Source organism: Helobdella robusta (assembly GCF_000326865.2).
Source record: "Helobdella robusta unplaced genomic scaffold HELROscaffold_10, whole genome shotgun sequence".
NCBI lineage: Eukaryota > Metazoa > Annelida > Clitellata > Rhynchobdellida > Glossiphoniidae > Helobdella > Helobdella robusta.
The window spans coordinates 2,840,057-2,854,688 of NW_008703571.1; the positions used below are offsets into that span (position 1 = coordinate 2,840,057).

The 14,632-nt window shown below is 32.3% G+C and overlaps 1 protein-coding gene across 1 annotated transcript; it reads right to left on the reverse strand.

Moving 5' to 3' along the window:
• Nucleotides 1–2,220: 2,220 nt before the first annotated feature.
• Nucleotides 2,221–11,568, reverse strand: HELRODRAFT_190057 (hypothetical protein; the record flags this gene model as incomplete). The annotated part of the gene is made up of 20 exons (XM_009011965.1): nt 2,221–2,258; nt 2,779–2,848; nt 3,350–3,422; nt 3,879–3,967; nt 4,355–4,453; nt 4,688–4,850; nt 5,400–5,469; nt 5,668–5,772; nt 6,026–6,169; nt 7,102–7,191; nt 7,291–7,381; nt 7,459–7,581; nt 7,885–7,946; nt 8,738–8,803; nt 8,913–8,991; nt 9,201–9,276; nt 9,698–9,833; nt 10,294–10,417; nt 11,117–11,228; nt 11,405–11,568. The coding sequence occupies 20 exons, from the start codon at nt 11,566–11,568 to the stop codon at nt 2,221–2,223; spliced, it is 1,974 nt and encodes a 657-aa protein (XP_009010213.1).
• Nucleotides 11,569–14,632: the final 3,064 nt, after the last annotated feature.

The following is a 14,632-nucleotide window of genomic DNA, read 5'->3' on the forward strand; positions in this document are numbered from 1 at the left end:
TTTATTATTAGTCATTTTAGGAATTATAAAAATACTCCAAATTACTAACGACACTTCTTATTTTAAGGATCAAAATGAAGAAAATTAATAATTGCAAGGACATAAATTTTCTCGTTCACAGCAATATTAATTTTTTAATTCGTTCTAAATAATAAACACAGTTATCAAAATGCTATACTAATAATTAATAATAAATTTGGAAATAGTTATAAACAACTGCAATTACTAAAATTAGGAGTAACTGGGCTTCAAATTCTGGTAGTTGTGACGCATGTTCAAATTAGTCGATGCTCTTGCTCATCAAATGAAATAGAACGGTTTTTTTTATATAAAGTTTAGTGATTGATTTAAAACGTGTGTTAAAAGAAATTTAAAACAAAGAGTTTGGAAAAAGTCCAAGGTGTCTCACGCAGAATCTTTTAGAAATATGCTCCAGTTTCCTACAGAGGCTAGAGAATGCGATAGGTATGGCGTATCTGATGTTGCAGGAGCTGCTTAGCTACAGCTGCCCTCACAGACTATGGAGTTATAAAAAAACGACAGGACAGCTATTATTGACCGCTCAAAGCTGAGACGACAAAGGCAACAGCTTTGAGCCAAATTAACGTATGAAGCGAAGATAACTCTAGGTCCAAAGTCAATTTTCTTTGATGGAAGAAAAGACAAAACTATTTGTACGTCATTAACTTGTAGCAAGAGCTTTTCTGTTGAAAAACATATTACTTTACTTTAGGAGCCAAATTAAAGAGCCTATTGCTCCAAAAAAGCTTTTTGTGGAGCAATAGGGAAAGCACTTGAAAATGTCATGAGCTAACTGTTGTGAAATTTGAAAAACGACAGAATAATTTGCCGACACTTTTACAAGATATCACAAATATCAGCAGTATTTTTTCAACATAGTTAAAACAATAAAAATTGGAAAAGTAAAAAAAGAACTGACTAAAAAAAACCTGGTCCTTTAATCCATTCACATTGGCATACAGCAGCCAATATGTATGTTTCAACCACGTCATCTTCTAAAGAACTCACATTGCTCACGGACTACATTCTAATAGTTTATGCTCCACTACGTTTTTTTTTTACAAAAATACAACCTCAGTGTTATATGGATGCTAGGCACCTGTGGCGCTTGATTCAATTTACGCGTTTTCTTCCTAAAAATGAACTCCAGGTAATAAATAAATGTATTCAAAGAAATGCTTTTTTTGGTCACCCAGAAAATATTTTAACAGCAATGCTGTTGGATGACAGAGAAGAGATAAGAGAACTTGCAGCCGGACGAATTAAATGTGCAAGAAAAGCCACAGCACCTGGTGAAGGTAAAATCAGAAAATTTCTATGTCCTTCTCTTAACTTTGAGGCTGCCGAATACTATTGTCTCCTAAATTGGCAAGACGTTCCAAGAACCTCGCCACCTATGCTACGAGATATAAGTGATGACGAAACTGAAGCAGCAATTAAAGTACCTCGGAAGTGGACACTAAAAAAATATCCTTGCCATAATCAACGTGGAACGACATGTAAAGTTGGTAACCGAAGCATCATCGCCAGTCTGTGGTGCTCTGAGACGTGATGGATATATAAGAGCAAAATTAGAATCAAGAAAAGAAGTTCCACATTTTGGTTTGAAGAATGATTGGAAAAGAGGAGAGATTAACTGAAACTGATAATATTATAATAGTAAATATATATTATAATATAATAAAATTCAATGTCTTTCTCTTATATGCAAAAAACAGAGTCTTTTAAATCAAATATACCGAAAAGTATGTTGTGTAACTGTATCACTCCAATTATTGAAATTGTTTTACAAAAAAAAATAATTCGTGTTTTTTTTTACAAAAAAATTGCATTTTTATAAAAAAAAATTCCGAAAAAAATAAAATATTTTTTTTTACAAAAAAAAATAATTTGGAAACAATTTAACAAAATAATAAAATGTAAATCTTGGTTTTAATATTAATCAAACAATTGGCATTGAATAGAAATACTGTTATATATTATATGAGCTTATTTCAATGGCAAATATAAGTCATTTTTCAAGGCCCTGGCAGCAAAGTTAAACAAAATTTTTTTTTTAAATTTTATTCAAATGTGATCCATATATGCTAAAGCAACTTTTTATTGCTATTCTTAGTCGATAGTTTAAAAAAAGTTTTGGGACGACCTACCCTATTGTTGAAGTCTTATTTAAAAAGCAATTAACTACAAATTTGGGTATTATTTTTTGTCGAACATGTCTTTCTGAAAACCTTGTACTAAATATAAATATATATATATATATATATATATATATATATATATATGTTGCACTTAAATAATTACCAATATATAATATATATATGCTCGTATACATAATTGTATAATAAATATTAATGGAATTTGAAATAAGATTTCGTAGCAATAAATGTTATAGATAAATGTATGAACGTGACTTATCTTGTAGTTTTTTTTATATCAATGATATCAAAGCCAAAATGTGACATAAAACTGATAATGGAAAAATTGAACAAACCAAGTGGATGGTAACTCATCTTCCACAAAAGACAAAAAAAATAATTCATTCTTCATTTCATTTTGCTTATCTATAAAAAATATATTTTCAGTTTAAATGAACTTTATATAATGAATTTTTAACCGTAACTTTAAATATATAACAAAATGAATTTTCGTCACGAAATTAAGCAGTTACATAAAATGACATTTTGTAAAACAACTAAGCAACAAAGTAAGCAAAAACAAAACTGATTGATTTGTTTAAATAACGATGCAACTTACTTGTGAATCGGAAAGCAGTAGATGATAGATTGCAGTCCACTCCAACGATCATTCTTTTCAATCCTTCCGCCTTCAAGCCAAAAATTAATTATATTTTCAGACAATAAAATTAATGGTTCTACATTTTACATAATTAATAAAAAGTAAAAAAAATTGTTTAATTCATCCATGTGTGTTTCTAATACATTACAATGTTATCCAGCTCAATTTCTTTTTCATTTATGATCAAATATTCTTTCTCATATTTTATCTGTCAACTTTTAAATATTTTTTCTTCATTCTACCTGTTCAAGCCATCTCACATTTCCATCTTGTCTACTCTAAAAAATAAATAAATTTTGACAACAATGTTCTCAACAAAATGTTCTTTTAACCTGTTTAATCAAAAATAAAACACTATTTTTTTAACTAATTACGCGTTAGTTATCTCAGTCACATGACTAGCACTGCATGGATGCGATTTGCAATGGAGCATCTTCACCTTTTTAGCACTACATACTCTTCTTACGAATATTTGTAGCTGTGTTTATTGATAAGTTCAAGTTAATAAACGGAAAATTAAGAGACTAACTTGTTGAATGTTTGTTACCAAATTGTTATTGATGATTATTTGGATGACACGAAGGCACAAATGTTTGTATTGGCTGTTAAGGTACAAGAAAGGCTGAAGATTGATTTCATTCAGAAACTCCTCTACAACGAATGTGAAAAACTTCAATTCAATCATAATGAGAAGAAACAATTGTCATAATTTTGCTGTTTGTTCTCATAATTAATAAGACAGCCTCGAACTTCAAAAAATTTCAAAAAATGAACAAATTTGCAGAAAATTTATTTAATGATTTAAAATGAACAAAAAATCCTAACTGAAGGCAAATTTACAAATTAGTAGAGTAAACTCAGCAACATCAACTCCATTGCATTTCAGCCAGAACTCAAAAGCGTTGCGTATCTTTCTTTATGAGTAGTTAAAAAGTGAAATAAAAGTGAAGATTAAATAAAATCAAGTAACAACAAATTAAAAAAAACTATTTCAATGAACAAACATAAAAGGGTAAATGTTGTCAAGAAGAGTGAACTTGTACAGAAGCACGACGAACTTGTTTGAAAGGAGAACTTCAAGGAACAACTTTTGAGATGAGACGTCCATTTTAGAGTCAAGCAACTTATAAGACAAGCTGAGCGAGCACTGTAATTCGTTGTTATGCAAATATGTACGTATAATAGCATGGCACATGTCAGTTGGAAAAGTTGTTGCTTTCAATGTTTTGAATATTTGGAAGGATTCCTGCAAAGAATATCTGACATTTAGTCAAGCAGGCGTTAACGGTCTTCTTAATAAAATTTTAAAACAATGTAGTGACAAAAGTGATGTTTTATATTTGAAACAAGCCTTGAATCTGTCGTGATCGAGCAGCCAGCAAGCGTGTATGAGTTGGACGAGATGATGAGGCACGTTGAAGATCAGCTGAAATGATTCCAAGACATCTTCTGCCTGGTGCAAAATGAAATGATTGCATTGAACTATCTTAAATTATTCAACTAAATGATGAGAACTCAGAAGATATTGTTAGACCTTCTTATGTTCATGCAGGACATCTCTTGTAAAGTACATCAGAATGGCATGCTTTGTTGCCATGGAGACATCCCATAGCAAGTAAACTCCTAACAATGTCTGACGTCATACAAATAAATAAGATGGTTCAGATATTAATGACTGATGTGATGTAAAGGAATAATAAAAAATCTACAATCATTTATTGAAGTGATGTTTGTTAAGCACAACCATCATATCACAACACATTCTGGCATCGTATGAAACATGACATCCAAATGAGCTTGAGCAAACAATATGCAGTAGGGTAAAAAAAATTTCGACAGAAGAGGACAACATTGAAGGGTAACTAACGTTGATAGAAGCGAGTGGATAAACAGGTTTTTGCTGACATTCAATTAAATACTTCTGCAAAGTTGCATGTTTTCCATCATTTATCATCTCTTCATCATCTTCATAACGATCAAATTTGTTGCTACCATTATCGTTACAGTTCATGATGTAATCAATCAACAGTCTGTTCGTGACGCCGTTGAAATGGTGAAGTAATTTTTTTTATTTTATTATTCCAAAGGGCCGAAGCCAGAGAACTTGCTTGTGTGTAAAGCCACAAAACATATTCAAGTATAAAAATGAACGTGAAACTAAAATTGCATAAAGTAACTGAAACAACGCAAAACGATTAAAATCAAATGACAGAGAAGGATAAACTCAGTTTGCTACCAAAGTTCCAATATCTATAAATGTCCAGTTTTCCATAAATATTATTATGTTATTCACTCTATTGACATTCCTCAGAGGATTGTACTGTGATTAAATGCTTTGTTGAACAAATAACTTTTTAACTCTCTTAAACATAACAGTAAAAATGCTACAAGTTAATCATAATTTATGATTATAGTATAATTATTTCTTCAAATATTGCAAGTTAGTAATTGATTTACTTCGGTTTGGTAGATAATTAGAAACTGGTAATTGATGAGTTAGTTAAATGAACAAAAAATAGAAGATGAAGAACGAATAAATGAATAAATAATAGAAGATGAATAAAAGTAAGAACGCCAACCTTCTGCTTGCTCTTCTTTTTCCATAACCATCAAGGCAATCAGTTTTTAATTTCTCAAAGGTGTTTGAACCTTTAAATGGAATAGTAGTAAATAATTAATTAATTGACAATTATTCATTGATCAGATTTAAAAAAGCCTAAAAATTTTGCAAAACATAATGCACATAAAATGTTAGGATCATGTTCAAGTGCAAAAATGTTAGGATCATGTTCAAGTGCATCATTCGAACATTTTCACTAAAAAATAAAAATTTAATAAAATTAGAACCATGAGAGTGATGAAGAAAAAGACAGGTGACTGTCCAGATGCTGGCCTGCATGTAATCCTCCATCAAGAAACTAACACAGAGTCGACTCTTCAACGCTTCGCATGCTGTCAAAAAAATTTAAAAGTGCTCAATGCGTTATATTCCATGGAAACAAGAATGTAAGGGCCAAATGTTATAACGTCGCAAACGGACCTGCGCAGCTTAACAACCAAGCAGGAAATTATGATGCAGCAAGTCTGTAAATGATGATAATATCTTAGCACAATGACAGTTTACACACAAAATCATCATAAATTGCACACAAACGCAATCATACGTTTTGATAATTAACTAATTAACAATTTGAAAAAAAGTAACTTTGCAGTGATAAAGCGTTTGAGCAGCAGGTGAGGAGGGAAGTGATGAAGTTGATGAGCAGGTTGAAGGAGTTCACGCACTGATCAGTCGTGTCCATGCTGTGGTCATCGACGTTCAGTGATCCGTACTCAAATATCGGATGCACTGTTGATTACAAGATTTGCAGATTAAATCAGGCAATGTAGCATTAAACATTAAGGTCGCATGAACATTCTTTACATATGACATTTATAAATTTTGATTATAAAGAACCAGGATTGTTAACACTACCAATACTCACTTCAATTCAAAATTCAACGTTTTGATCAAATGTTTTCGTATTGACTATCGAAATTTTCCAGTTTAAAAGTTATTTTCGATATTAAATTCGATACCACTTAACAAATGCATTGTCGGCACCGTAGCCAATACTGAAAAGGTATTGAAAATACAATATCGATACTTCGATATTAACAACCATGTAAAGAACTCAAAAACATTAGACATTTTAAAATGTTAAAAAACTCTTGCTAGAAAGTAAGAATTTAGAATTTGTATAATTAGCATACAACATTTTGAGTTGTTTATTTTTCATATTAATCAGCTCAGTCATAAAGGTATATACACTACATGGTTCAAAAAAAAATTGTTACATATGCAATAAAATTCTTAAGGATGGCGATGTATGCTGTATTGTTACATGCTTCAAGACGGAGATTACGTTGCACGTAATGAGTTGTTAGCAATAAAATAATCATGATCAATTGGCATCTCGTGCTATAATGATGGCATAACAATACAACAACACACGTTTAGACGACATTTTCCCCGAGATCGGGGGTTACCGTTTGGCTACCTATGATGAAACCGAAATACCCATCGACGCCATTCCATCATAAGTAATTTATTTGGCTAATTTTTACGCAGGACGCCCTTCCTTACGCAACCACAGTTATAAGCGGTGGGCCTAGCCTTTGATGATCCAACATCACTCACAAGGCAGTGAGGGTCAGTTTAATGTCATAACCAGGACATTCATAACCAGGACATGGCATAACAATAACATAATAAAATTAAACAAATGTTCTATTACGAACTGAAGCTGTTGAATGTTTCACATGTAAGCTCCACAGACTGCAGTGCCCATTCAGCCAATGTTTCCACATCCATGCAACTTTGGTCTGCATCTTCAAGTAACACAAGTTACATTTGATACATTCACAACATACATTTACGTTTAAAATTAAATAATAAATTAAATATGAATATGATTCTATAATTCTAACTCGAAAGAAGCGAACAATGTATGAAATCGATCAGTAGTTTCTCTTTCCTTAACCTCATCAAAACAGTAAGCAGAGCCTTGTGTTTAATAACCTAGTGTGTTTCAAAAAAAAAACATTCATGTTATTCAATCGAATGGAATGCAAATACTCAAGCTTTCAAATAATAACCTGGCCATCCTCATCTGCAGGGAATTCTAGAGAGTTCAAAAGATTATATCTGATACAAAGATTCAACACCTGATCCAAATCCTTCAATAACCCAATCCCAACTTTTTCCAAATGCTTTATAAACTATTTAAAAATAGATTGAAATTGAAAACTTTAGTTATAACCAGATCAAAACAACACACTTTCTTGTTAAATGATGTTAAAACCTACTTTACATAACATTTCTAATTACTTGCTTTATCAGATTTTAACACCAAATAAAAATGGATTATGACATTTGGGTGTTTAAAACATTTTATTGGATAACATTTTAATTTATTACATATACTATTAAATCAAATCAAAAGAGCAATCAAACATCCCACTAGCAAGCTAAATTTAATGCAACCAAAACAATTAACTGGTTGCTAATCATGCAAGAGATACCTGAGTGAACTCGGATGTGAGGCTGATGTGTACAATTTTCTGGCCAGTAATGCATGTTAGACCTGAGTGATGTCAATTTCAACTACCAACATTATTAAAATCCTAATTCTACATTATGAAAAGAAGCATTCCATAAAACTAGAGAATATAGAACTATCAGCGTATAACATGGAATACACCTTCAACTTAGAATATAAACCACCACAGGCTATATTGACTTGTTTAAAAAGTAATTCCGTTTCATTTTTTGTGAAAATGATAGACAATTTTTGTGTAATGAATAAATATTTTATTAAGTTATATATTGGCCATTCTGGTCTAACTCTCTGTCATCTTTCGGGTAGTAACAAGATTCCACGCTCATAACATTTTTCGTCTTTCTCTTTGCTGGCAAAAAACCGATCCGAGCGTTTCTGACCTATTCCTTTGATGTACAAGTTTTACCGTCCAAAAAATTTTGCGGTGACTGGAACAAATAATAATTGGAAGGCGCCAGATTTGGAGAATATGGTAAGTGTGGCAGTGCATGCAATACAAGCTGTAAAAACAGTGTCGGAGTCGGAGATATTTTTCGGAATCTAAATTTTTTGAGAGGCCGGAAATGGATATTTTTTTTATCCGGAAAGTGTTAGGAATTTTAATTTTTTTTTCATCTGAACGTTAGATATTGTTTATTATTTTTAATTTGTTAAACGCTGAAAATCGTTAGTAATTTGATTTTTATTGTGATTTAATAAACGTTTTAAACTCATAACAATTCCTAGTTGACTTTTTATAAACGTAAAACATGACAAATAAAAGACAAATGTCAGAAGAAGACCTGTCGGCGGTTAACAAGACCGAATTAACCGACCGGCAAGCAGGGCGCGATAGTTCCTTCGCCCAATTCGTGTTATCCAACCCGGATTGCCAACTCTTGCTTTCGTGTTTATTATGCGTTACATAAGCGAAAGTTCAAGTGTTTTGCAAAACAAAATGTCTGATATCATTTGAAAAATCTTGAACTATTTTTTGATTGGGAAACCCACCATAATCCGGAGCAGTGCGAAACGCCTGGTTGTTGCCATCCAGGTAGTAAGATGCAGGCTTCTCTCCAACGGAAACATGCTGCAAACGTTAATTATCGGTACACAATAGTGGTGAAACATGAGTTCACGACCATTATAAAAATGATTGAAACCAATATATTCGTTTCCAGTGACATCTCAATAAAATTGATTAATTCAGAAAGCACTTGATATGTGCAGAGTCAGCAGTGTTTACATTTGCAACAATGATGATGAAATAAATGCACAGACAAATCAGTAAAAACTAACCAGAATATGTTGGTTCAACAGAAGTTGGGCGAGCATACCAAGGTGATGAATTTGCATGAATCTGCTGTCTTCCCATCTTGAAACAAAAAAATGATTTAAACTGATGTATATCCACTAATATTGATATATTCGATATGTTGCATATTTTAAGAAAATAATTATGTCTGATATAAATATGTCCAACAAAGTAAAAGAATGAATTCTGCAGTACATAACTTTGAGCCATCACAACTATCATTATAGACCAATATAATGAACTTTCAATAACTAATTACCTCTAATTTTCTACATGCTATGAAATGTAACCTTCATTTCTCGATACTTTCAACACTATAACTTCACACAAAACTCTTACATAGCATTTTATTTTAATGAGTTATGCTTGTTCAATGAATTGTTACGTTGAATTTCAACTGGAGAGAGCCAGTCATTATAGTCAGTATTGTAAATGCAAACAAAGAGAATAAATTGGATATGAACGGCATTATACTGCTGACCTGGCTGGCATTCCGGAGAGATACCATTGATTCATATTGAATGTCATGATGAATATTTGCGAGGACGACGAGGAGGGCACAGGCAGAGGATCCTCTGACTCGAGCCACAACAAAACCATCGTCTCAGGAAAGACACCTCAAAATATGAAAAAGTCATTTCATAAGCCAGAGATACCAATACAACAAAATTATAAACAAATTTTTTAAATCAAAATTTCAGAGTAGATAAATAATAGTTTGAAACAAACATCTTTTTTAGATTAAATAAATAACCTTCTACTCATATTAAACCTTGAAGATATTTCTCAATAAATAATTTTTAAATGCAAATAATTTTTCAAACATTCATGAAAAAATAAACAAAAAAACAAAACGTGTGCTCTAAAAAAAAAAAATTTGATTATCACATTTTTTTAAAATATTGAACCAAAACCTAATTTCATTTTTAAAACAGTTGTTAACATGTAATATAATTACAAAAAACGTAAAAAAGCTTAATTTTGGAATGAACAAATAATGATTTTCCTATGCATCAAATGAAAACGACGGCCATTCAATCATGCGGCAACAAATTGAATTCATGCATGCAAACGAACAATCATCGTGATTATCCCGAAAAGACTTGGCGCTAATGAGTGACGATGATAGGAGATGCCTGTACGTTGTACTTCCCGTGCAATCCAGTTGGTAACTGAATCGAGCGCGTGCATTGATGTAATCCTGTGTGTGTGTGACGTTATCATATGATCGTGCGTGCGTGAATATGAATGTACTGTAGATGTTCCTGGTTGAACTGTACTTACATGGATAAGAATGTGGAGAATAATAATAATAATAATAATAATAATAATAATAATAATAATAATAATAATAATAATAATAATAATAATAATAATAATAATAATAATAATAATAATAATATGTAATTTATGCAACGTCCCATGCGTAGCGTCAGGAGCATGATCAGTTGCCATCGATGTTGTACCCTGATACTTTAAATGCCTTTTAAATAGACTTAATGATGGTTGTTCCTGAAAGAAAAGGCAAGTCGTTCTTCAGGAAAGGAAACTCCGATAAACGAAAAAAGACTGGCTAACAGGTTAATGTAAATAAGTAGTTTAGTTTGATAGGAGTTGATGGTCGGGATGTTGTGGAAAATGCGAGAGATCATGAAGATATTGTGGTTGTTGTTTAACACCTGTTATGTTATAACCATGAGTTGGAACATAATGCAGCGTAATTTTTTTAGTGTGGCTTTATTAGTGAGTACTATATTTGAGGCAAGCCAGGGTGTATCAAGAGCAAGTTTATTTTGTACCCGTCGAATACCAGATTAGATAGAGTTGCAATAATCAAGGTGTGATAAAATGAAGCTGAAAATGATGTCAACTTGACAGCGTCGAATGTGACGGATTAAACCAGACCTTTAAAACCAAACTCAGACTCCAGTCTACCGTGTAACGTTTGCTGGTTAACAGTGTCAAAGGCAACTGTCAAGTACAGACTACAGGCTGAGCAAAATAGCACAATTCTGATTTATACAAAAACTTGTCAGATTCTAGTCAGATTAGATAATTAATTGTTGTGGCTCGAGTCAGATTAGATAACTTAATTGATAGTCCGGAACTAGTCAGACCATCAACTTCTATCAAACTAAACAACTAATTTACATCAGTCTAGTCTATGTCATGGACATAGATGAGTGACGTTTCAGTTAAGAAAGTTGGTCTGTAGGCGAACTGAAGTCGGAGGCATGGTACAAAAATGTTGAGAAACACTTTACTCAGTTCTGATGTTTCAACGTTTCGCCTCAAAGTAACATTTAACCAAGCATCGACAACACTGGGATTTTCCATATGTACAAGGTTCATTTTTCAAGACAGTAAATGAAAAAATTAATGATTTTTTAACATTTGAATAAATCAAATATTAAAATAATTAAAATAATTTAATTGATTGTCCGGAATATCAAGTCATTTGTGCTTTGGCTTACAAATTACCCAGTGGTAATGCAATCTAACAGCTTAGCTTAGCCCATCTATGGATTTTGCTTCATGAAACATGACTTCACAATTTCCCATTCATGTTTCAGAAAATGACAATCAATGGATAATGCTATTTAAAACATGAATTAAATAAAAATCTCTACTTCGTATGTACAGCCGATTGTGCCAGCATGTTTCTTCCTCTTCTGATAGAGCATCTGAACCAAAGTCACTTGGCTCAAATTACTGTGACACAAAATACAATAAAAATTCTGAATTGATTAAAAATTAATTAATTAATTTTATTAAAACGACACTCTTTATGTCTTTATATATATATATATATATATATATATATATATATATATATATATATATATATATATATATATATATATATATTAGATTATTTATATATAAAGCGCCCTTTATTATTCTCAAAGGCGCTAACAATGTAAAAGTTGATTAAATGCGCCAATGCAAAAGTTGATTAAATGTTTCACCTCAATCAAATCATATCATGAAAAGTTTGTCTAAAAAGATGGTTCTTTAGCTTTCTTCGAAATTCAGTAATTGACTACCCACGATTTCGCAAGTCAACTGGCAAACTGTTCCAAATCTTCGGTCCCATAACAGCGAAATCTCAGCAACCAACAGCAAGCTGAGTTTGACGAATTGTTAACAAATCTAAATCGTTTGACCGTAACTTCTGACACTGTAACGGTGCATTTCTAGGAACAATTCTATCCATTAAATATTTCGGCGCTAATCCATTATTGCTTTTGTACACCAGTAGGGCAATTTTAAAAATAATTCTTTGTTGAACGGGCAACCAATGAAGATTGAAGAGAATAGGAGTAACATGATCAAAATATGAACCACCAGTTAACAACTTGGCAGCCCGATTTTGAATTAATTGTAACTGTGCAACATACATTTTGGGTAAACCGTAGAATAAACTGTTGCAATAATCGATCCTCGAGTGAATGAACGAGTGAATTAAACATTGCAATGTATGCATATTTAGAGATCCTTTGATGTATACATATATATACTTAAGCTCAATCAAAGTAAGACGCAAATTCTTCTGGTTGGAACTTGGCAACAGCTTGGCAATTCAGTTATCATTGAGGGCTCAAATATAAACTTCATTCCCAAGGCCATAAACTTGGGTGTCATTTTTGATTCTAGACTGGCAATGACTGAACATATCAAGTTTTTATCTGGTACTGCAACCCTACAACTGCGAAAATTAAAAATAATCCGCAAAAGCTTAACCAAAGATGTTATTCAAAGTATAGTGCATTCGTTTATTCATTCTAGACTGGATTTCTGTAACAGCCTATTTTATGGTTTGTCTGAAAAATCGTTATCTGTGCTTCAGTCAATTCAGAATCGCGCAGCTAAGATCGTGGTTGGTGCAAAAAAGTTTGACCATGTTACCCCGATATTCAGAGAACTGCACTGATGATGGTCAAAAAAAGAATTTTGTTCAAAATATCAACAATCATGTTCAAATGTATGAAGGGAATGGCGCCAGTTTATTTGAAAGAAATGCATGCACCGAAACAACTGTCTTTTAAAACTGTCTGCTTAAGGTCTGATGGTAGCAACTTGTTATGTGTGCCCCAAACCAACTTGAAAATGGCTGAGAGAAGTTTCTCAGTATGTGGACCAGCCGTTTGGAATAGTCTACCAAGTTATCTAAGACAGCCCGAACTGACAGAAAAATTGTTCAAGAAATTATTGAAATCATTTTTGTCTTCATTATAAGATTTGGTTGTTGTTGTTGCCCCATTCTGGGGGAACCCTAGGGCTCCAATCGAGACCGGAGCCAAACTAACAATAAACAAAACTAGAACTCAGTTGATGATATTCGGTCATGCCCATTACCTAAACTATAAGGAGCCATACAAAATTACAATTGACAACATAAGTATAAGTGAAACTAAAGTTTGCAAATTCTTAGGAATGTACCTAGATCAAAAATTAACATTTGTATCTCACATAAAAATTGTTGATTCAAAGTTTGCCAGAGGCCTGGGCTTAATCAACAAATACGGATTTTATCTTCCCACTAAAAGCCGTACGTTGTTCTACAATGCATTGTCTGCCATTTGTAAACTATTGTAATTTAGTTTTAGCTTCAACGTATAAATCCAACACTAAAGCAATTTCTCAACTCATGAAAAGGGCAGTAAAAATGCTCTCAGACAGTTACCTTCACTCAATAAATTCCAGAAATGTTTCATCACAATCAAATCTCGTCTTCTCTTTCACCCAACAACATGCTTACCTTACAGGAATTTTCGTCTTCAAACTCTAAATGACCTTCTTCCGCATGCATTCGTTGATTACTTCAAATACAAAAAAGCTAGAGAAACACGACAACAAAACTGTCTTGTTTTAAAACCGGCAAAGATAGAACATTTTATTTTTCCATATTAGTTGCTCGGGACCCCGACAATGGAATAAATTTAAAAAAACAACCTAATCTGCAATGTTATATCTTTACGCAAATTAAAAAAAATCCTGAAGTCATTCATAAACAAAATTCTAATTGCGTTGCACCAATTAAAAACATTTTTAAGTTCGTTACCGACGTTTTCGATAAGAGACTCAATTCTGTGTTCGCTCTAGAAAATATTTGAGTCGTCTGCGTACAGTACGAAGTCAAAAACATTTACGAGTTACTGAGTTCGTTGATGTATAACAGAAAAAGTAGACAGCCCAAAATACTACCTTGCGGAACATCTCCAGTCACTGGGTGATTGAAAGAGTTGGTTCCATTGATCTCAACGTATTGATGTCGATTTAATAGGTAGCTTTCGAGTCACTTACGTATTGTGCCACGAAACCCTTATACACATAATTTTTGAAGAATGCTGTGATCAATGGTATCAAACGCTGTTGATAAATCTAGAAAAACTCTCAGTGTAAGTATTTTTTT